This window comes from Aspergillus pseudodeflectus (genome assembly GCF_044049435.1).
Source record: "Aspergillus pseudodeflectus strain CBS 756.74 chromosome Unknown BJX68scaffold_35, whole genome shotgun sequence".
In the NCBI taxonomy this organism is placed as follows: domain Eukaryota; kingdom Fungi; phylum Ascomycota; class Eurotiomycetes; order Eurotiales; family Aspergillaceae; genus Aspergillus; species Aspergillus pseudodeflectus.
Window position 1 is genome coordinate 248,196 of NW_027263811.1, and position 19,646 is coordinate 267,841.

General features: G+C 53.3%; 8 protein-coding genes and 1 non-coding gene across 9 annotated transcripts; 4 read left to right on the forward strand and 5 right to left on the reverse strand.

Annotated features, from left to right (window-relative positions):
• Window positions 1-354: 354 nt before the first annotated feature.
• BJX68DRAFT_269025 (2EXR domain-containing protein) lies at window positions 355-1,482 on the forward strand (the record flags this gene model as incomplete). The annotated part of the gene is made up of 1 exon (XM_071046237.1): window positions 355-1,482. The coding sequence occupies one exon, from the start codon at window positions 355-357 to the stop codon at window positions 1,480-1,482; it is 1,128 nt and encodes a 375-aa protein (XP_070896850.1).
• Window positions 1,483-1,803: 321 nt separating this feature from the next.
• On the reverse strand, window positions 1,804-2,678 carry BJX68DRAFT_269026 (glutathione S-transferase; the record flags this gene model as incomplete). The annotated part of the gene is made up of 5 exons (XM_071046238.1): window positions 1,804-1,902; window positions 1,966-2,157; window positions 2,228-2,338; window positions 2,392-2,545; window positions 2,608-2,678. The coding sequence occupies 5 exons, from the start codon at window positions 2,676-2,678 to the stop codon at window positions 1,804-1,806; spliced, it is 627 nt and encodes a 208-aa protein (XP_070896851.1).
• A 1,758-nt stretch (window positions 2,679-4,436) lies between these two features.
• BJX68DRAFT_269027 (uncharacterized protein) lies at window positions 4,437-5,681 on the reverse strand (the record flags this gene model as incomplete). The annotated part of the gene is made up of 3 exons (XM_071046239.1): window positions 4,437-4,980; window positions 5,044-5,157; window positions 5,236-5,681. 3 exons carry the CDS (start codon window positions 5,679-5,681, stop codon window positions 4,437-4,439), a joined length of 1,104 nt encoding a protein of 367 aa, XP_070896852.1.
• Window positions 5,682-6,500: 819 nt separating this feature from the next.
• BJX68DRAFT_269028 (thioredoxin-like protein) lies at window positions 6,501-7,265 on the forward strand (the record flags this gene model as incomplete). Its single annotated transcript, XM_071046240.1, has 1 exon — window positions 6,501-7,265. One exon carries the CDS (start codon window positions 6,501-6,503, stop codon window positions 7,263-7,265), a length of 765 nt encoding a protein of 254 aa, XP_070896853.1.
• Window positions 7,266-7,288: 23 nt separating this feature from the next.
• Window positions 7,289-9,662, reverse strand: BJX68DRAFT_241761 (uncharacterized protein). Its single transcript, XM_071040882.1, has 3 exons — window positions 9,554-9,662; window positions 9,151-9,500; window positions 7,289-9,094 (listed from the first exon to the last, which is right to left on the reverse strand). Exons 1-3 carry the CDS (start codon window positions 9,645-9,647, stop codon window positions 7,325-7,327), a joined length of 2,214 nt encoding a protein of 737 aa, XP_070896854.1. The 5' UTR covers window positions 9,648-9,662; the 3' UTR covers window positions 7,289-7,324.
• A 584-nt stretch (window positions 9,663-10,246) lies between these two features.
• Window positions 10,247-11,401, reverse strand: BJX68DRAFT_256698 (NADP-dependent oxidoreductase domain-containing protein; the record flags this gene model as incomplete). Its single annotated transcript, XM_071043218.1, has 5 exons — window positions 10,247-10,354; window positions 10,464-10,778; window positions 10,828-10,862; window positions 11,040-11,142; window positions 11,270-11,401. 5 exons carry the CDS (start codon window positions 11,399-11,401, stop codon window positions 10,247-10,249), a joined length of 693 nt encoding a protein of 230 aa, XP_070896855.1.
• A 1,416-nt stretch (window positions 11,402-12,817) lies between these two features.
• Window positions 12,818-12,929, forward strand: BJX68DRAFT_t119. The gene has a single exon. It is a non-coding gene; the product is annotated as a tRNA-Val (tRNA).
• Window positions 12,930-14,105: 1,176 nt separating this feature from the next.
• Window positions 14,106-14,602, forward strand: BJX68DRAFT_269032 (50S ribosomal protein L30e-like protein; the record flags this gene model as incomplete). Its single annotated transcript, XM_071046241.1, has 2 exons — window positions 14,106-14,127; window positions 14,244-14,602. 2 exons carry the CDS (start codon window positions 14,106-14,108, stop codon window positions 14,600-14,602), a joined length of 381 nt encoding a protein of 126 aa, XP_070896856.1.
• A 368-nt stretch (window positions 14,603-14,970) lies between these two features.
• BJX68DRAFT_131662 (putative Golgi traffic protein SFT2) lies at window positions 14,971-16,997 on the reverse strand. Its single transcript, XM_071036309.1, has 4 exons — window positions 16,339-16,997; window positions 15,978-16,098; window positions 15,585-15,735; window positions 14,971-15,215 (listed from the first exon to the last, which is right to left on the reverse strand). Exons 1-4 carry the CDS (start codon window positions 16,562-16,564, stop codon window positions 15,063-15,065), a joined length of 651 nt encoding a protein of 216 aa, XP_070896857.1. The 5' UTR covers window positions 16,565-16,997; the 3' UTR covers window positions 14,971-15,062.
• Window positions 16,998-19,646: the final 2,649 nt, after the last annotated feature.

Sequence of the window (19,646 nt, forward strand, 5' to 3'; positions counted from 1 at the left end):
AAATGAAATTAAAAAAGGAGCCAAGATTTCAGCCCAGAAACCTTGGGCTGCGCGGCGTTGGCCAGCTGAACCTGCAGATCCGAGGCCAGCGAATCACATTGCCTCCCCGACTCGGGGCTTCCGACGACAGGGGCGCTCTTCCGCCGAAGCCAGCCAGGGTCAGCTGTACCGAGTATGCGACTACTAGTGGTATGAAAATAGCCCCTTGGGAAATAGGAAATGGAAAGGATACTCGTTATAAGAGTTGGATCTCTCGAGCAAGGTGCCTGTTTGCCGTCAACAGCAGATCCCCCTGCCTTTATATTTATTCACCATATACAATTCTTGCACGTAGTGTTTATATTGGTCTCTACTATGAAGCGATTCCCCCAATTCCCCCGCTTCCCCGCCGAACTGCGCAGGCAGATCTGGCACGAGTCGTCTCCATTGCCGGGCCTCCACGCCTTTGACGTCTGCATCCCCTCGACCTCCGAAACATCCCGCCTCGCCCAGGCCTTCCAGACTTCCGCAGTGTCGAAAAGGGCGACAGAAACTCCGCGGCGGGTCCAGAAGTACAGCGCAACAGTCTTCCTTGACCAGTTCCTGCCTACGCCCGAGGATAAACGCAACGACGCCGAGGGATCCCAGAGACTCGACGCGGACCCCTCCGCATACCACATCACAAGCGCCGTGCGCCAAACATGCTTCGAGGCCCTCGAGGCGCTCCGAACGCGCAGCTCCTCCCATCCCAAAAACACCACCACCACCACACCATATCCAACAACCCCGGACCGCACCGCAAACCCCAAAGCAACCAACCGCGTCTACCTCGCCGCGCACGACAAATGGATCACATACGACAACGCCAACGACGTGCTCTTCCTGCGCTTCGGCGGCCCCGTCCGCATCCCGGCTGCCCTCCTCGACGAGGAAGAAGGATCGGGGCAGGAAGAGGAACAGGCGTACCCGCGGACATTCCGCAGCGGCATCTCAGACGTCCTGCTGTGTCCGTGGAGTGAGGAGTTTACAGAGACGCTACGGCATGCGCGGCGGGTTGCGCTTGATCTTGCGGAGCTGCGGACGGCGGCGGGGATCTCTGATGTGGAGGGGGAGGGGGAGGGGGGTGCGGAAGCGGTGGCGCAGGATATAGCGTATCTGGCGTGCTGTTTGCAGAATGGGCTTGAGGTGTTGTATGTGATTGTTGATGGTGTGGGGGGTGGAGAGAGAGGGGACATTGCGTCTCTGCAGACGATGGGGAAGGCGAGAAACTCGCTGAGCAGCCCTGGGTTTGAGAAGAGGGATCCAGATGTCTTTTATGGAAAGGGGGTTACATATCATGAGGTTTTTGCGCTGGAGGGGATTGGGCTTGGTGATGGGACGAGCGAGTTGCGGGGGTTGAGGATGCTGGGGGATGCGGTTCGCGAGCAGCAGGGGGAGGACGGGGTGTTTCGGGGGATACGAGTTTTAGTCTGTCAAAGGGATCGTTCGGAGTGTAATTTGTAAGACAGAATGAGACTAGGAATGGGTGGTACTATAAGATAGGGCTGGGTCCTGCTGTATATATAAGGTCTTGAGGAGATACTAGCACGAGTATTAGGGCTCGATTACGAATTCCAGGTGAAATGGTTCTCTATTCATTCTTACATCTGAAGCTAGAGTCGGTGGGTATCATGAAGCTAAAGGTGAAGGGTACAAGGATAGGGTTGTGATTTAGATGGTTCATACGGGTAGATTCCTGTAGATTCCGTACATCAAGTTTACACCACAAACAACATCCACCAGCATCGATTGCAAAAACATCATCGACCAGATAAAATACTCACCCTAAGCCGAGCTTTTTCTCCCATTCTTCAAGTACTCAGAAACCAACGGCCTCTCCTCGAACGCCTTCTTGAAATTCACAATCTCCTCCGGAAGAAACTCCTACACGCAGTACATCATCAGTCACACAGCCATACACACAACAACCAAACAAAGGAGACCTACCGGAAGAGCCCCGATTCCCTCATCATTATCAATAGACTGATACACCGCGAAATCCGCATACGTGACCCTGTCACCGAGGAGAAACGGCCCGCCGCTCTGCCCGTAGTACCCGGCAAGAACGGCATAGTAGTCCGGCAGGAATTTGGTCCTATATCCTTCCGAGGCTTGCGATAGGTTTGCGGCCCATTCAGCCTGGCGAGTCAGTGTGGGTATTACGTTAAGAATCAAGAATCAGCGAGGATAAACATAGGTGGTAGCTCACTCTCCAGTCAATGTACAAATCCGCAACGGCGTCGACGGTATACTTTTCTAGGGATGTGGTGCCGTCATAGGCTTCAAGGTCGCGCGCGAGGTAGCGGAGAATGGGGATATGCTGTCATGGTCAGCGTCAAGCGCAACTCAGGCCGCTTGTATCATTTCGCTCACCTGAGCGAGCAAAACGCCCTTGTACTCGAGCACCGGGACCCTTCCGGTCTTGCTGATTCCCTTTTCCTGGAGCTCTTTGCTGGTGGCCTTCCAGGTATCGTTGAACGGGTACCGTTTGTCCTCAAAGTCGATTCCTGCGTCGTGGAGGAAGAGACTGTTTGTTTCTGTATTAGTAGGATTGATCATATAAGATCATATAACATGGAGTTAGCATACCGGATGACTTCACCGCGGCCTAGGGAGCCGATGTCGAGGTAGTGAAGAACGGGCTTGCTTTCCGAGGCCATTGCAGGTTGAGGTTGAGAAATGCTGTACAGGAACTTGGACGTAATGCGCAGATGACGAGGTTATTGCCGTCTTCTTACTTGGCTATCCAGGCTCCTTATAACGTCACAAAGCCTTATATAGAGCATGAATCTCACTCTCAGTATACTCTCACCGCATCACAACAGAACCTCTACCGCTACTACCCCGTATAGGCACTACATGAGCCGTGTTGCATAGGGCTGACGGACATGGATGCTCAGGTGGAGGCGTCGGCGGAAGCGGCGGCGGAAAGATCAGGACCAGCCGGAGAACATTTCCCAGAAATTTAGAGTGTACTCGGGGCTGAAGGTGCCTGAGCAATGATCGGCGTCAGGACAATCCTCTTACCAGGCTTAATTACGCTCACGCAAGACCCGAGCTGGGAAAAAGGGCTGCGTTGCTTTACTGTAATCTTTGCGGTGTGTGAAAAAAGAAACAAAAGGGCCATCGCCATGATCTCAAAGTGGCCATCGAAGGTGCCGTCCACTTTCATATGCTGCCAATGACTTGCTTGTATCAGCGGCCTCGACCTGGCTATCGTCGTCTTGTCTCCTCGGTGGCAGCCACAAAACAGCGAATGTACTCCACGATGCAGTATTGACTCGGAATTCTATTCCGTCCTCTACGTGACAAGGCTTAGCTTTGGTATGACGCCCCACGATGCTTGTCTTTCTCCAGAAGCACGGTCCTGCATTTTCTCTAGTGCAGGTAGCTCGGTTGTCCCAAAATAGTAATCCGTAGGATGCTACTGAGAAGCGGCTCTAGGACGCAGACTATCCGCTCTCTTGTTATAAGAGAACATGAATATACATTGTCATAGAAAATAATACCGTCAAGAGCAGGTATAAGCGTACGCTTAGAGATTTTCCTGTTCATGGCCTGATGTTCACTAAGAATACCAGGTCTCGCTGATTCTTTAAGAAGTTGCATTCGGACATTGATGCACAGCCATTTGCCCCAAGAACCAATTTATCTCGTGAAGTTGTGTACAGCAGCCTGTCTAGAGATCGAGTCAACTTGGACTGTACATGATCACCACCGCAGCCACTACAAAAGCAACCACACCAGCGAAGCAAAGTCAAACTACACGATAAACCCAACACTAGACAGAACCAACCCCGGTCTAGAGCAGAAGATGATTCCACTTACAACCTCGTTCAGCCAGCGACTACGCCCGCCGACCGGACGCCGCTTCACCTCCGCCGAAGACTCCGCCGAGATCAGCGGTGGCTGTGCGCGCCCAACCCGCTGGACGCTAGTCGAATTTAGCCTCTTTTTCGTGTTTGGTTGCCTTTTTCCCCCCCTTAAGCGGCTCAGCCCTATGTTGATTGCGTCGGAGGATATTCTTAGATGCGGACAATGGTGCGCTGGTTGGGGTTGTCTTGGCTCGAGGCAGGTGTAGGATTGCATTGAGGGACGAGCTGATCTGTTTGTTTATTATTTGATTTGACTTGTTTTGGGCTGATGGTGCGATATATGCTGTGAGGTCAGATATTTCTGTCCGTTTTATGGCTTTCCAGCTGCAATTGCTCGGTTTAGACTCGAAGTGAATGGTACAGTTGATATTCGTCCAAATACTACACATTAGCCCTAACTTGCCCAATTCGACACTTCAACACCAAAAGAGCACTAATCACTACCCTATCATTCTCAAAAGCACACTGCTAGTGCTCCAAGCCCTTGGAATAACCCAATTCTAACCCGCCAAAAGCCAAGCCCAGGAGCATGACCACTTGGATCTAAGCATCGCGTCCCAAACTCGGCATCTCAACACTCAACATCACCACCAAAATCGTCAGAAGAACCTCCCACACCTGTCCACCGAGGAATCCCGCTCCCACAGCAGCTGCGCCACCAGTCTGCACCGGCCCATTTGCACCCCCCGAGGTCGTCGTTTCGTTACCAGCACTACCAGTATCACCACCAGAACCAGAACCAGAACCAGTCGAGTTCGACCCCGAATCCGCCAGCCCCGTCACATTAACCGGCACCAACGCCCGCCCATTCAGCGGATACGCCGCGCAGTCCGCCTCTGGGGCCAGAGGACAGTCATCCGCAATACAGACGGCCTGAAACTCCGGCGTGTCGCCGATCTGCTGCTGCTGCTGCTGTCCCTGTCTCTGGTAGGTGATGACCGTTGCAGGACTGCAGCGCGTATTGAACGATGTATTGAGGGTATCGACGAGGACGGCGGCGTCGGCGGGGGCGATTCCGAGGGAGATGGCCGAGTCGCGGACTTGGGTTATGAAGAAGGTCATTTGCGCGTAGTCGAGGTTCATGTAGCTGTGATGGGGCTGTTAGGATTCCTTTTTGGATATAGATTTTTTTCTTGGGGTTGCAGCGTACCGGTGAACTTCGTACATGCTCGTTCGGCCCTGGTAGTTGGGGAACGCGGGCGCGCCCTGTCGGCTGCAGCCCAGGAGGTGGCCAAAGTACTGGTAGATGTGCGTGAGGAGGTTGCTATATCGGAGAAATCAGTTAGCAAGGGAAAAAAAAAAAAAGTCTATCCCGATCTTCTACGGGCACGACCAAACTCACTATTGCGCCGACTGCACATCGCCCGCACTCGACATATTCCTCGCCAGCGGCTCGGCGGCCCCGTCATCCAAAAACAACTTGGACGCGCCCACCTCACCACCCGTATTCGTCGAATTGAGCTCGCCCGTGAAATACGGCAGCAACGCCACCTCCGTCCCATTGTACACGGCCGGCGCCGCGATCCCCGCGACGGCATGCCCCGTGTTCGGCGTCGTGTAGTTGCCGATGACAAAGGTGTTGACGAGAAGGGTGATCAGGAGCTGCTGGGCGGCGGCGGTGTCGGCGCCGAGGATCTGCGGGGTGTAGTAGTCGCAGATTGAGGTTGTGGTTGGGCGTTGCGAGGTGTTGGGGCGCCTGCGGGCGTGGGCTTGGGTGACGAGGAAGCTGGAAAGGAGGGGGAGGAGGAGGGAGAGGCGGAGGGCCTTGAAGAGGGTGAATTGAGACATGGGCATGGTTCTTCTCCTGAGTTGGTGATGGATTGAAATGAAGGACTTGTTTGGGCTTTGGACTGGAGATGGATGGATGGCTGGGTTCCTATATGGGGTTTATATACAAATGGTCCACATGGAGACGTGTGTGTCTCAACCTGGCATCTTGCGCTGCAGGATGCGATGCGAGTCCGGAGCTCATTTCCGCTGGCAAGACGAGCTGAACACGGCACAATACATTCCAGCCCGGAGATCTCAAAGGTCGGAGCCCCTAGACGGTCCGTATGGTTGAGACACCAGCCAGCCAGCCCAATCCCAAGGAAGCGATTAGCAACCTCTCGGCGGAGCACTATGCATGCATGCGCAGATAGTTGCTTGGTATAGCCTAGTGAGTAGTAAGATTGTACTAACCAGAGACTGGCAGACAGCCCTCTCTGCGTCAGGGGCTCCTCCGTCCACTCCGCCGAAGGATTCCGCCGCGCGGGGCCCCTATAAGCCACCGACCCTCCTCACTGGATGATAAACCCCTTCTACCTCGTGCAGATCTGAGCTGGGGGTAGGTCACAAAGTCTATTTGTGCTTGTAGCCCGTGATTTCGGCGGAGGCTTAGGGTTGTGGTTGGATTATAAGGAGGGAGGACGCATGTTGCAGGATTCTAATGTCGGACCGCTCGTTGGGGGTACATGTATAAAGGCCTAGCCGGAGAGAAAATACCCCTTTCTTCGAATCTAATCCCGGTTCTGCAATCCATATATTCGCTGTTTATTTTTGATCTCTCTTTTTGGTTACATCTTCCACCCTCTACCACAATCCCAACCCAACCCAACCCAACCCAACATGGCAGCCCTCATCCGAAAAATCTTCCACCGCAAGAACAAAGTGCCCCTCGCCTGCAGCGAGATCATGCTTGAAGACCTCGACCACGTGCACACAGACGCCTGCTTCCTCGACATCCAGCCGCTGCTCGTCGCCGAGCTCTTCCAATCGCAGGGCTGCAAAGTGTGCGTGAAAAACGTGCCCCAGATCCACTCGGCCGTGACCAACAACCCCAACGTCGCGCTGCTCACCTTCGACGTGACCTACTTTGACCGCACGGAGTGGCAGGATACCTTTGCGCGCAAGACCTGGGACGCGCGGCAGCGCGCCTATGTCGGGCGGTGGGGGCGGAACTCGGTGTTTACGCCGCAGGTGGTGTTTGATGGGGTGGTGGACGGGACCGGGGAGAGCGTGGATGCGCTGATGGGGTTGGCGGCGCAGGCGCGGGAGATGAAGAAGGCTCGGGGGTGGAATATGGTTCTGGATGCGAACGATACGGAGCTGCGGATTGATACGGATCGGGCCGAGTCGGTCCCGCATGATATCTTGCTGGTGGCGTATGATCCTAAGGTGCAGACGGTGCGGATTGGGAAGGGGGTGAATAGGTGGAAGAAGCTGAAGCATGTGAATGTGGTCAATATGGTGATGAAGATTGGGGAGTGGCAGGGGGGGAATCTGCAGATGGCCCTGCCGGATTTGTCCGAGGCTCGTGGGAGGGGGTTGACTGTGCTGGCGATTGTTCAGGAGCCGTCGGGGGGCCCGATTGTGGCAGCGCATATCTTGTGAAGGATCTACTTGATGTTTGAATATACCTAGTCTCATTATTCGTCTCGCTGGAAATAGTCTTAGATAGAAGAAGTGTATCCACCCCAATTCTGGCTTTCGGTAACATGGGCAGTACTCGGTGGAATCCCACTCATGACAGCATCAAAGAATGCAGAGTCGACGCCCTGAAAAGCCCAGTCCTCGGCACTCGCTAGCAGGTCCGGCATCTCCAGATCAAATCCTGCGCCTCCAAATGCGCCAAAGGGGATTTGCTCATTGGGGACGGCCAAGTGAGGCACCTGCATGGGCTGCTCCACCACCGATAGGCCGCCGTTGGACCAGGTAGAGTACTGGTTGAAAGAAGGAGCAACAGGCGCGGGCGCCAGATCAGGGTACTGCATAACAGGCGCATCACATGCCAGCTTGACGGTCCCAAAATAGGGGATCTTGAGATGAAAGCAATGCTCCTCGTTAGCCACGGTCTCGTCCTGGTTCTCTTCGACGCTACTATTGTAGGTCTGCCCTCCCCGCGCACAGTCGGCCTCCAAGTCTAACAGTTTCCTCACCAGCTCCGCCGACCGGCGAGAGAGCTCGTCGTTGTTGAGCTTGTTGAGCTCCTCCATCATCTCCACGGTCGATTCTATCAGGGCCCGGTCACCCATGCGCTGGTGGGCGAGCATCCCCGACTTCTTCTTGTGGTTGTTGAGATACGTAAGCAATAGCGTCAAGGCAGCAGTAAAGGCGCAGAAGTCGACTGGACGGCAACAGGTGACCAGCTTGACAATGGAGCGGAACGTGATGAACCGGTTGAGCACTTCTCTACTGGCGTAGATGCAGGTTGCCTTGCTGTATTCGAACCGGGTATCCTCGGTATCCCACAGGAGATACGGCAGATGCAGCACGGAGAGCAGGTTGTAGTGGACGATCTGCAAGTGCGCTCCGATAATCTTCTCCATCAAGGTCTTGTTGTCCATCCCCTGGGTCAGGTCGAGCGGAGCCCACCACTTGGACGGCACGCTGTTGGCCATCTTGTTGAGCTCTAAATCGATCTGTTGCGTCGCTGCGAGATCCTGGTAGTTGCCCTCTTGGTTTCGCTCGATCATCCGCTCAAACATGTCGGTCTGCACCTTTTCAAACCAGTCGAGGCTCGTGTCTCCGGCGAGAGGCTCGTCCGAGCCGATGCGGATCCTCGCAATTGCAGTCGGCATTCCGAGAAGCAGAGACATGTAGCGCTCGAGGAACGTGATGTGTGCCCAGACCACCGCGCTGGAGACATGGGTGCCCGAATCGTATTGCTTCATGTTTTTGTACGGGACTGTGCGATGCAAGCCCATGAACTGAGCGAGGGTCGAAGCCCGGCGAAGACATCCCAAGGCGCGACGGATATTTCCAGAGTTGACAAGAAAGACCCCTTCGTATACCAGACACTCGAGTCCTTCGATTGAGTCGAGAAGCTCCTCCCGACAGGTCACCTTGCTCGTGGCGAGATTAAAGTACATGAGCATGGTGTCTTTAATACTCCCGTCGAGGTGGAGCGCGCTTTGGTCGAACGACGGATCAAGCTGCTGTAGGCACAGAGCGAGCTGCAGTAACTTCCTCGCAATGACTACCGGGTGGGCAGTAACCGCGGGAAGCGTGGCCATGGATGAAAGAGGTCGGAAATTCCCTTGATGAAACAATTCTCCGTAATGGTTGCAAATGGCCTGGACAAAGACGATTGCCCGGCCGGTCCCGAAGAGAATATTGACGTCCTCCTGGCACGGCAAGTGCACATGGAGCGCGCTGCACAGCTCGGCATATCTGGATGGCGGGTAATCGTAAAGACCAGGATCTGGCTCCTCCACGGCAGTCTGTGCCCCTATGCATCAGCTACCATGATCAAATCTCTTAGAAACGGGCGACCAACCTCTCCCGTATCAGACCAGGGACCAAGCTGACTACCCTCGCTGCCCTGTTGGCTCTGATCCCAGCTGTGGTCTGCATTTCTATCTTGCGACGATGTCTGAGACAAGCCAGACTGGCTCCCAGATCCAGCCGACTGCGACGCTCGCCCATCGGGCGTGATATCCTTGGAGATCGTGCCGAGAATAAGCTCGGCCCTCTTGAGCCTCTCGACAATAGTATGCTCGCCGCCAAAGCTAGGCACAGGGACATCCATGTACTCCTGACCAAAGCAGGGCATTCCACGCCGCTGGCAGGCGGCACAAGCTACGTCTGTCGGGCGCTCAAAGAAGCAGCGGGTTTTCCGTCGCTTGCCTATGCGGGGTTAGACTGGGAGCATTGTAGCGGAGTATGGGCCTCGAGCGTACATTCCGCACAGCTTTTGGTGCCTTTGCGAAGGGCTCGTCTGGGGAGCGGCGTTTCAGTGCCGTGTTGCACGTTGACCATCACTGACGGATCCATGGTGCGAGTTGTTAGTCAAGCCAAGATGCAACGCCTGTGGAAGCGAGGGAAACGATCTCTTATAAGGCTGAAGATAGCGCCAAATCCTACCCTAGTCTAGCTGAAGGGCTGAAGTCCCTGAATCAGCATTGTGGAGCGGAGCTGAATGCTGCTCATGGTTAGCTCCGATTAGGATATTAGTTCAAAAGTATAATAACGCTTAGTGTCAATCCAGTAATTTGCTTAGTCTCACTTGCACTGCCCCATGCCTCATCAAAGGAGCCATTGACATGACAGAGATTCCCGGCAGCGCCCGCAAGACGAAACAAGCCCCTCCGGAAGCGAGGAGGATCGACCCTGCTGGCCCTACCAAGGAAAACGAGCAAAACGCTGCGACAGGGCACGCCTTGGCGCGTGCGTGTGTGGCTGTGTCCAGGGCATCTCGCCGACCTCGCCAGGGCTGCATCGTCGATGTGATTGGTCCCCCTTTTACTCCCTAAGAACACGCCTCTTGATCTTGAACTTTCTTGGACCAGAGTATGGAGTAATCATCCGGCTTCCGATTTGGGTCGAACGAGATGCAGCCGAGATATAGTATACAGCATCTATGCCATCAATTATCACAGCGACTCGGCAATCAAATACGCCTTGGGCCAATACAGCGCCTCGAGCGACTCCTCCGCAGCACTCAACACTTTGCCCACAGCCGCAATCGCCTCCTCCATGCGCTGCACCGAACTAAACCAATAATCGCTCGCAATCCTACGCAGAATCCACGCCAGGGCTCGCCAAATCCGTCTCGTCCAGCCCGGGTTACCCAGACGCCAAAGCCATCACTTTTGAATCCGCGCCCTTTTCGAGCGCGCTCCGCTCCGAGGGGCCGAATTCCTCGGGCGCCCGCGCCAGATGGCCCCTGCAGAGCGGCGCCCAGGGGATCAGGCCGACACCCGACTCGTTGCAAAAGGCGTTCATCTCGCGCTCTTCCTCGCGGTAGAGGAGGTTGTACTGGTTCTGCATGGCGATGGATTTCGTCCAGTTGCTTTTCTCCGCGCGGAATTGGAGCCGTGCGAATTGCGTTGCGAGCATGCTGCTTACGCCGATGTAGCGCACTTTTCCGGACTGGATCAGCTCGTGCAGCGTGCTCGTATTTTTCTTCGAGTGGGGCTATGTGGGCGAAGCAGTTGATTTGGAAAGGGTCGACGTAGGGGGTGTTTAGACGGCGGAGGGCGGCGTAGACTTGGTTGAGGATTGCGGTGCGCGAGAGGCCGAATTAGTTTTAGCGGTTCAAAGGGGGTGCGGACGAGCCAGTGCGAGGGTTCTTGTTGGTATTAGCTGGTTGATATATCCAAGGTAGAGATTGGCTGGACATTGTAGAGGGATCAAGGTAAGGTAGTTAGAAATCGGCAGGCTTACTGCTCGTGTCCTCCGCAACACCCCAAAAGCACTTGGTCATGATAACCACGTTCTGTCGCGGGATCAAATACCTCTCCAGCGCCTTGCAAATCAGAACCTCCGACTCTCCATTACTGCAACATTCGCCGAGTCCCAGGTATTGAGGCCGCGGTCGTATGCTGCCTTGGGCAGGAGGAGGGCCTAGTGTTTTATCGTTAGTGATCAGATCCAAGGTTGTAAGCACAGCTCACTTTATCCTCTCCAAAAAGCCAAGGTAGGTTATTTGGGTCTCCAAGACCCATGCAGCCCCAATATAAGGACTGAGATGTGGGACCGCTATTTCCCAGGCGGCAGTATTGGCATTCGATCGGTTCGAAAGTCATTGTGTACTCTGATTTCCACCCAGCTGTGATTTATAGTGAAAGCGAGAGGAGGAGAAAAGGGAAGTATAGAAATAGCTGGTTCCTCCCATCAATTCTCCCCTTTCGATGAACACGGGGCGTGATATAGCTTGTATTGACTTGACTACATTGCTGGATGTATCGTGATAAAGGAAGCTCACCAACAATGATTTGCGAGGTTGATCGGCAGGCATCGGCAGGCGCGAGTCAGAGATTGTGAGTTACATGCGTTTTGGTCCTTTGGATCCACAACAGTTATCTAGTGGCACCTACAATGTAGGGCTTACCGGCTGCCATGGCTCATCCTAGGGGTCTCACTACGCCACAGACCCCAGAGCGAGTTGACGGGGCGAAAAGGCGAAATCCAGAGTTCATTTACGTCCGTGCCATTGGTGATCATGGTGGTACAAGTTTCGGGCTTATGCAACAGATCGGAGGATTCCTTATCTGCTTCATCCGCCTTGTTTGCCAGTTTGGATTATAATATAAGGGTTGAGAATCACGACAGAGGATATATCTTCATTGCACTGCCCAAATGCGGGGATTCGCCGGCTTATTTTACAGTCGGGCGGAGGAGAGCATTGTCCATATTAATGAACCACAAGAACTGCCGATGGAATAAAAGAGTATAAATATCTTGCCATGAAAAAGTGTCCACAGCCAGACCTAGCCCTAACAGGCGATGTTATGCTACCAGGAAGAGTGTTCGCACTTGCTCTGGCTAGGGGTAGAGTACGACCTTAGCTGGAGCAGGTAGAGAGAAGCTGTGAAAATGGGAAGCTAGCGAGGCAAGTTACTTCAGAAGCTGCTCGTTGTCTTGCTATCTGCTTGACAATCGACATTGTTTGGAGCATTCGTTCTCCTGCTTGCTGCTTTGCCGCGATTTCGGCATGTGGCTGCGTACATTGTCCTTGTACAGGTCGGCTTCGGGCGGCAAAACATACCCATAGATGCTCATCAATGTATTCTAACTTGACATTGACTTTGAGGTCTTCCCTGCCCTTCGTTATCACTGACCTGTGAGTGTCATCCACTAATAATCCCAGACTATGGCCGTTCATAGAAACGAGTTGAAATCAGTCTTACCATTATTGGTGTCCATCGAGACTTCCCGTCTTTGTCCGACTAGAGGACGACTCGAGCCCGATATCTAGCACCTAGGGTTTACAGCCTTGATCCAATGGTATAGAGCTGGGCAGCCTCAGGCTGATACTTGGGTATAGTTCGTAGCAGGCCGCATATGATTTGCTGTTGCCCTCTTACGGACTAACTGGAACCGGCCTAGCTTCCCCACTCCAAAATCCCTCATCAAAATCTCGCCTAGCCAAAACCCAGCGAAGCCCACAATCCGCTGCTTTGCCTCATAAAGCCAATAATTCCAGCCTACTTCAACAAACAAGTCGCGTGGTCTAATGGTCATGATTTTCCGTTAACATGTGATCAGTTCATCTGATTTCTTCTACAATCGTAGATGCCGGAACGGTTCCCGGTTCGATCCCGGGCGTGACTAAATTTTTTGCTTTTGATCAACATCTCGAGGAATGGTTATTCTTCTTTTTTTCCTTCCAGGATGATGATGATCGTACCTCTCAATTTAGTATTCCCTGCTCGGTATGCCGGATGAGTGTTATGCAGGCGAAACCCATGGCCATATCGAGTCCATATGGCGGACTGCCGGCCACAGAGTCCACCAACAGGTTTGCTCCAGACAGTGTCAGGGAGACATCATACCTACTCTTTGGACCGACACTTGGCTTTTCGGCTAAATCCAAAAATCAACCGTGGTAGACTCATATCTTCATGGAACACGAGGTCCATCAATATCTTCAGGTCCCACTCACTGTATACCATCACACGCCCTCGGTGCCACCTCCACGCCGTGGACTATCTCCGTCAACCAACTTTGTCTAAGCGTCAGCTCGAGAAACATCATTGTTTGCGGCACGCACAAGAGACCGAAGAGCATTGATTAGGGTGGTAAGCTTCTAGGCTTAATATCACTGCAAATCAATAACCCAAGAACCTACTCCGTCTCACCAAATCGCATCGGGAGACATACAGGCATTCGGGGGCAAAGAAACAGCATGTGTAGTAAACCATCAAGACTTGCCTACGCCCAAGTCTAGTGTATGACATTTATGAGTCTTGGATAGTCTTTTAAGCACAGGAAAATGCCCCTCTAAAGAAACCATTGGAGAACCATGGCGGATCCGAGCAGGCTGTTCGCCGGAGTCGAGGTTCACAATATAGATGAAGCTGCGGATAAAAGCAAGCCAGCTTTGCAAGTTGAATGCATCATTAGCACAGAATTATGTCTCTGCTGTCAGATACCACAAAAAACAGTGAAAGTACAGACTCAATGCGATCGGCTTCCATCCGACATAGAGTTAGGGCTATCCATACAACCCGCATTGAATGCCTCAGGCTGCTACTATGTACCACGAAGCTCACCGCCCTGCTGGATTAGATAATCGGTTCTTTTTCTTCTTTCCTTCTTCTGATTCCGACCGTCCATCTCCATCACAGTCCCCACTCACCCCAACCAAGACTAGCGCAAAAAACCGATTCAAGAAAAAAGTTCGAGCTCCTCCACTCCTCACATCCTCCAACACTCAACCCTCCAACGAAAAAGAAAATCAAGAAACGGCCGTGATCCGCAGTCGTGAGCCATCAAATAGCCATCACCATGTCTGACGATACCTCTGCCGGTAAGTCCCATCTATCGAAGCCTGCTGCTCAACACCATTTTCCATCGCACACAAAATCCCTTTCTTTCTTTCTTCCCGTTTCGAACCCAGACTAACACTTCTCTTCTGCCATCCAGCCTGGCCCGTCGCCGACGAAGCCCTCACCCAGCAACTCCTCGACCTCGTCCAGCAGGCCAGCCACTACCGCCAGCTGAAGAAGGGCGCCAACGAGGCAACCAAGACGCTCAACCGCGGAACCTCGGAGCTCGTCATCCTCGCCGCCGACACCACGCCCCTGCCCATCATCCTGCATCTGCCCTTGCTCTGCGAGGACAAGAACGTCCCCTACGTGTACGTGCCCAGCAAGCTGGCTCTGGGCCGCGCGACCGGCGTTTCCCGCCCCGTTATTGCGACGAGCATTACGACCAACGAGGCGAGTGATTTGACTGCGCAGATTCGCGCGATCAAGATCCAGGTTGAGAGGTTGATGATCTAAGTGGGGATTTACAATCTGGGGATGGTGGTGTTGTGCGGTTTTTCGGTGAATGGACGCAGGGTGTGAAGGTGCTACTGCTCCTGCTGTGATGTTTGTTCGTTACGCCTTTAGCTAGGTGGGACATCTTTTCGAGTAGGAATGAGGAAATCGATGATTTGGTTATATGCTTTCTATTCGTAGAACACTCGTATGTTATGGTTGGACTCTGACTTGGTTGGGTCGGTTGAGACCCCGCTAGGATAACCATGAATCTATCTATTATGTGCCAAACGCTCATATCATATTATACATGAGGGATTATAAGAAATCTATTGACAGTCCAGTCTCCTCATCTCGAGACATCGTCATATACCGAGAGAATGAGACTGGTTCTACTCGACCAGGGCTGACTCTCCTCACCGTAAAGTCCCAAGCAGGCAGCCATTGCACCGGGCTGGAGACCCGACACCTCACTAACTGCCTACCCAGTCATCCAAGCAGTAACGCGCTGTGCCCCGAAGCGACCCATGAACTGCAACCCCGAGCTGCCCATCGGGAAGTAGCTCACGACGTACCAGAGGAGGGCGGCGAGCTGGAAGATGGACGAGATGAGGGTGAGGAAGGTGCTGTGGAGCTGAACGAGGGAAACGTTAGTCAAGATTTGTCAGAAAATGCACTAATACAGAGGGCAGTGTGTATGTGTGCGCACGGGACTGCCTGGTGCCCAGGAGGAGGGTTGGATTCCCGGCTGCTTCCGGATGACAGGCGTCAGGCGGGTTGGACAAGCAAGCTGCTATCAAAGCTGCTCTCATGGGTGGGTTGCGCCTTCTGTGTCTGTCGAGTACACAGAGCAAGCCAGGAGTTGAATATGCAGATAGGGGCTGTCAAACAGGTTTTTTTGAATGCACTTGTATGGGTATGCAGGGGTGGAGATGCACGGCGGACCGTCCCTTGGCAAATCAAGAGGCCAAAGGAGAGCAGGAGAAAAGCAAAGGGAACTTACTCCGATAGCGAAATACAGGGTTAAGGCGATGGACCCGAAATATGCGGCTGTAAAGGGCAAGCGGGGTCCCGAGACCAGGTGCTTAGCGTAGATCGCAGGTCCCATGAGAACCGCCCATGATAGTAGGAAGAGTAGAGATCCGACAGACCACCTATCAGAAGAAGCGATCAGTTAGCGCAAGTCATTCTCAGATCTGCTTTCGATGCCCAAAGACTTTTGATAGGAGGCTTGATATGCGGCGCAAGATAGGATTTGCCCAAAAGCAGGTTCTCAGCCACAGCATGACAAGAGTTGCGGCGCCCCGTGCCTCACGACGTAAGGGTTAAGAGGTGTGGTAGGAATGCCAGAACCCAAAATAGAGAGAGGGTAGAGGGGAACTGAAGGGCGACTTACAGAATGGCGAATTTGCGGGGCTTGAGCGAGAGCACTGGGAACAGGAAAAAGCAAATGACGAAGCAGACAGCAGCGCCAAGATTGCATGCGAAGAATATGAGCATCCGGTCCCACCGGCTTACTGTAAAGAGCGAGATCAGCCTTGTGGAAAGCTAAAAGGGAAAGAAAAAAAAAGAAAAGCGACACCGTCGTAATAGCAATGCAAGGAGGAAAGTGAGATATGGAAGTAACCAGGATTGGCAGTGCCCTGGGCAATCCAAGGCAAAGGTTGAGGAGCTCGCTCGTCACCTGGACAAGGATGCGCAGCAAATCAAACAAAGCCAATAACTCAAAAGCACGGTCATGGGTACGGTAGACTTACGGGCAAGAAAGCTATCCTCCTCCTCTCTTCGAGTTGGAGCTGGTAGAGGAGCTCCTGGGCCTTCGTGTGTGGGCAGCTGTAGATAACCATCTCCTTGCCCGAACGGGTTCAAAGACTGTAACCTAGATAGGAAAGGAGTGGACGAATTGGTGTTGGCTGTGGTCTCTCCCTCTCGTCGAGCCCAACCTAGCGAGTTGACCGAATCTCGGAATGATGTCGTCGCCATAGTGTGCAGTGATCTGCCCTGTCAAAAATTTGGGAGACGACTATATCCGAAGAGGGGTAAGAGAAGACAAAAGGCTTTGGCTTGCCGATGATGCCACAGTGGCTTTAGCTGCCAGCCACTGTCGCGCGAAAACTGGGATGTCAAGCAGAAAGTCGCTGCAGGGACTATGCACGACGGAGACAGGTATTCTTCGTGCAGATGATCTGCATATATCTCGTAATGGGGGGTAGCTGCACGCTAGCGAGAAAGACGAGATGATAGGGCAACAAGACGCGGGCCAGGTGACCGCTGCGGAACGGCACTAAACGGCCCTAGGAGAGCTTGGGATGGGCAGGAACTCGAGCTTTAGCCCCGATCGCCAGTGTTCAAGGCGAGTGCCGGTCCAATCTATAGGCCAGATAGACGTGTGATCGCTGCAATAACAGCCGTTATGAAATATGACCCGAGCCTGTTCACTGGCCGTTTGTTGCGCGTCCGCGAAAGACGAAACTTTGATGCCGGATCGGAGCCAGAATATGATATGACGTCAAAGGCTGATGGGAGGAGGCACACCAGATGTCCAAGATAACTGCGACAACTGCGCGGGCGCACACTAAGAGAGAGCGACAGCGGGCCCTTTACTAAACGAAGCAAATGCTAGTAGGTCCGGGATTTGAACAGACTAGGTGGGGAGGGCTGCGGAGAGGGAGGGGGAGTGGGTGTCTGCCTATTCGCCCGGCGTAACGTCAAGATGCTGCGAAAACTCGAGGCTGAGACCGTTTGTACTGTAGGCTGCGAGATTAGCGAGGTTGTCATATGACTCTGTTGGGGAAAACGAGGGACACACAAGCAGAGAAAGGGGAGGGTTGAGGGGTGTGTGGGCATCGGTTGGGCAAACGCAAAAGAGGGGAGGGGCAAGAAAAGCTGCATACCAGTACGCTTTTGGCGATTAGGGATATCTGAGACGGTGGAGGTTTGCAATGTCTTTGATGGCCTTGGATAGAGAGCTCCCCGAGTCCCCGTAGTAGGCGAAAGTCGTTGGAGGTTTCCAAGGTTCGGGAGGCCAGGCGGTGGACGTTTGAGCAGCTGATGAGAGTCCACTAGTCCTAAAATAGAACAGACGGTTGTGGTCTGAATCGCAACGCCCAATTAACGCTTGTGCAGCTGTAGTGGATGGCAGAGGCGATACATTTGACTGGCTCGCTGCCCTCCAAGTCTTGAGCTATTGGCGGGTCAGCCACCGCCTTCTGCATCGAGCTCACGGGCATCTTCTGAGCCTGGGCAACCAGCTTTCGCCTTGCTTTCCTTCTCCAACCCTCCTTTGCCTGGGGTCGGGGTTAAAGATGCAAGACAAGCGAGATGGGCTCAACCCCTCAATTGACGAGAATTGGCTAGTCTCCGAACCCATGTTAGCACTAACGTCCGGCGGTCCATCCCGTCCATTAGGTAGATACAGAGCTCCCGAGTCTTCAGCGCTCATGCACGCCGGAGACTAGCAGTTAGTACGCGTATCATCGCTGCAGATGCACATGGGCCGTCTTCAGTTTGAAGATCTTATCTCCTCACTTAGAGTGCCTGCTCTGGAGTGTTGCAACACCGGCAGAGACGGAAAGGATCGACTTGTGCATTCCGGAGAAAAGCTCCAGGCCCGCACGGTCCAAGAGGACCAGGGCGATCCCCCCCTCTCCCCCTCATCTTAAGATTTGTCGCAATGTCTATCAAGGTATGACAAAACTGAGTCAAAAATCGGATAACCAAGCCTCGTCATACCCGGGAAAATTAGCCTGGTGGCCCACTCGATTATCCATGTTACACCTGAATGCGGGCCTCTCCGTTTGATTCTACTGTATACTTCTCCCTGCTGTTTTTTCCGCGTCGCGATGCGCTCCGCCTTTTGAGGCACAATACGGATACTACAGAGCCGGCGTTAAAGGCCCTTACCGGGACGTGAGAAGGCTCCTTTGCTAAGACATAGAGCCGTGCAGTAATTGCGATCCACAGGAAGACACAATCTGGAAACTCCTTGCAGCAACCGTGGATGTGATGGTATCGATCGCCATGCAACCCGAACCTTGACGGGCCGGCGCGGGGCACGAATTCTGCGGGAGCCAATATGAAGCACTCAAATGTTTTGTCTCTTTTCGGTTGCTGCAGAACAGACGCCCATGTTTTCTTTTTGCTGTGTTCGATAACTCAGAACTTTATATGCGAAGCTTTTTCCTCAATGCAACCCTCAGTTCCAACCCACGTTATGGCATGGCTTCCAGGGTTGGGATGGTGGACGGAGATAACCCATCCATACTTCTTCTCTCTTCCCCAGCTTCGCCCTCCCAGTTTCGCCCTCGCATCTCGATAATCCCGATCGGTTGATTGGATGTGAGACATCTGGCGCATTCCTAGATCCGTCCTTCGGCTGACTTGTTCACATTCTCAGCTCGCTTCGATTCCAAATCACCGAACAGGAAATGAATAAACGAGCCAAACAAGCCAGAGGGAATTCTAGATGAATATTAATAGCTACTTGGTATCTACCGAACTCTGGGTCAGATACTGCGCCACACTCGTCTCCTGTTGCCTGAACGCGATGAATCCTTTTCTCGGGAGGCGACAGGCTGCACTACTCGCAGTGTCACGGACCGCCTTGTGTGCAGCGTCGGTCTGTGTTCAGCTCTCCCAGAAGCTCGCGCTCGGACATCCCACTGCCGCCCGAGGTGGGAGAGGTACATTACTGATGATGAAATGCATCGCGGGTTTCCCCTCATCTTATCGACGAGGATCAGTGCTCTCCACCAGAGATGATGGTCGGGTTTAGCTTCCAGCTTTCTTGTCGATCCGACTAGTGCGTCTGTCGACAAATGACAGCCTGCGCATTCGCTCCTCCTCCACATGGTTCTGTTATTCCTTGATATCCGCTTGGTCTGGTATGCAAGGTGGTGGTCAGAGAACTCCGTTTGCCTTTTCATTTACATTGCTTTAAACCTCGTAGGAAAAGCCTATGATGTCATGTCAAGCGCTTTGTCTGGGAAAAGGCAGAGTCCTCACGTTCGCTGGTCATCCCGACTTTCAAGTATGCCGACTAGCAGCAAACTCAACTTCGGATGAG

Excerpts from the sequence above, each read along its gene's own strand:
- BJX68DRAFT_241761 (XM_071040882.1), bottom strand. The coding sequence starts at position 9,647 with ATGGATCCGTCAGTGATGGTCAACGTGCAACACGGCACTGAAACGCCG. Across the intron at positions 9,501-9,553 it reads CACCAAAAGCTGTGCGGAAT|GCAAGCGACGGAAAACCCGC; the intron begins GTACGCTCGAGG and ends AACCCCGCATAG. Across the intron at positions 9,095-9,150 it reads CCTGGTCTGATACGGGAGAG|ACTGCCGTGGAGGAGCCAGA; the intron begins GTTGGTCGCCCG and ends ATAGGGGCACAG.
- BJX68DRAFT_131662 (XM_071036309.1), bottom strand. The coding sequence starts at position 16,564 with ATGGCGACGACATCATTCCGAGATTCGGTCAACTCGCTAGGTTGGGCT. Across the intron at positions 15,736-15,977 it reads CCCCGCAAATTCGCCATTCT|GTGGTCTGTCGGATCTCTAC; the intron begins GTAAGTCGCCCT and ends TTCTTCTGATAG. Across the intron at positions 15,216-15,584 it reads CCCTGTATTTCGCTATCGGA|CTCCACAGCACCTTCCTCAC; the intron begins GTAAGTTCCCTT and ends TCCCTCGTTCAG.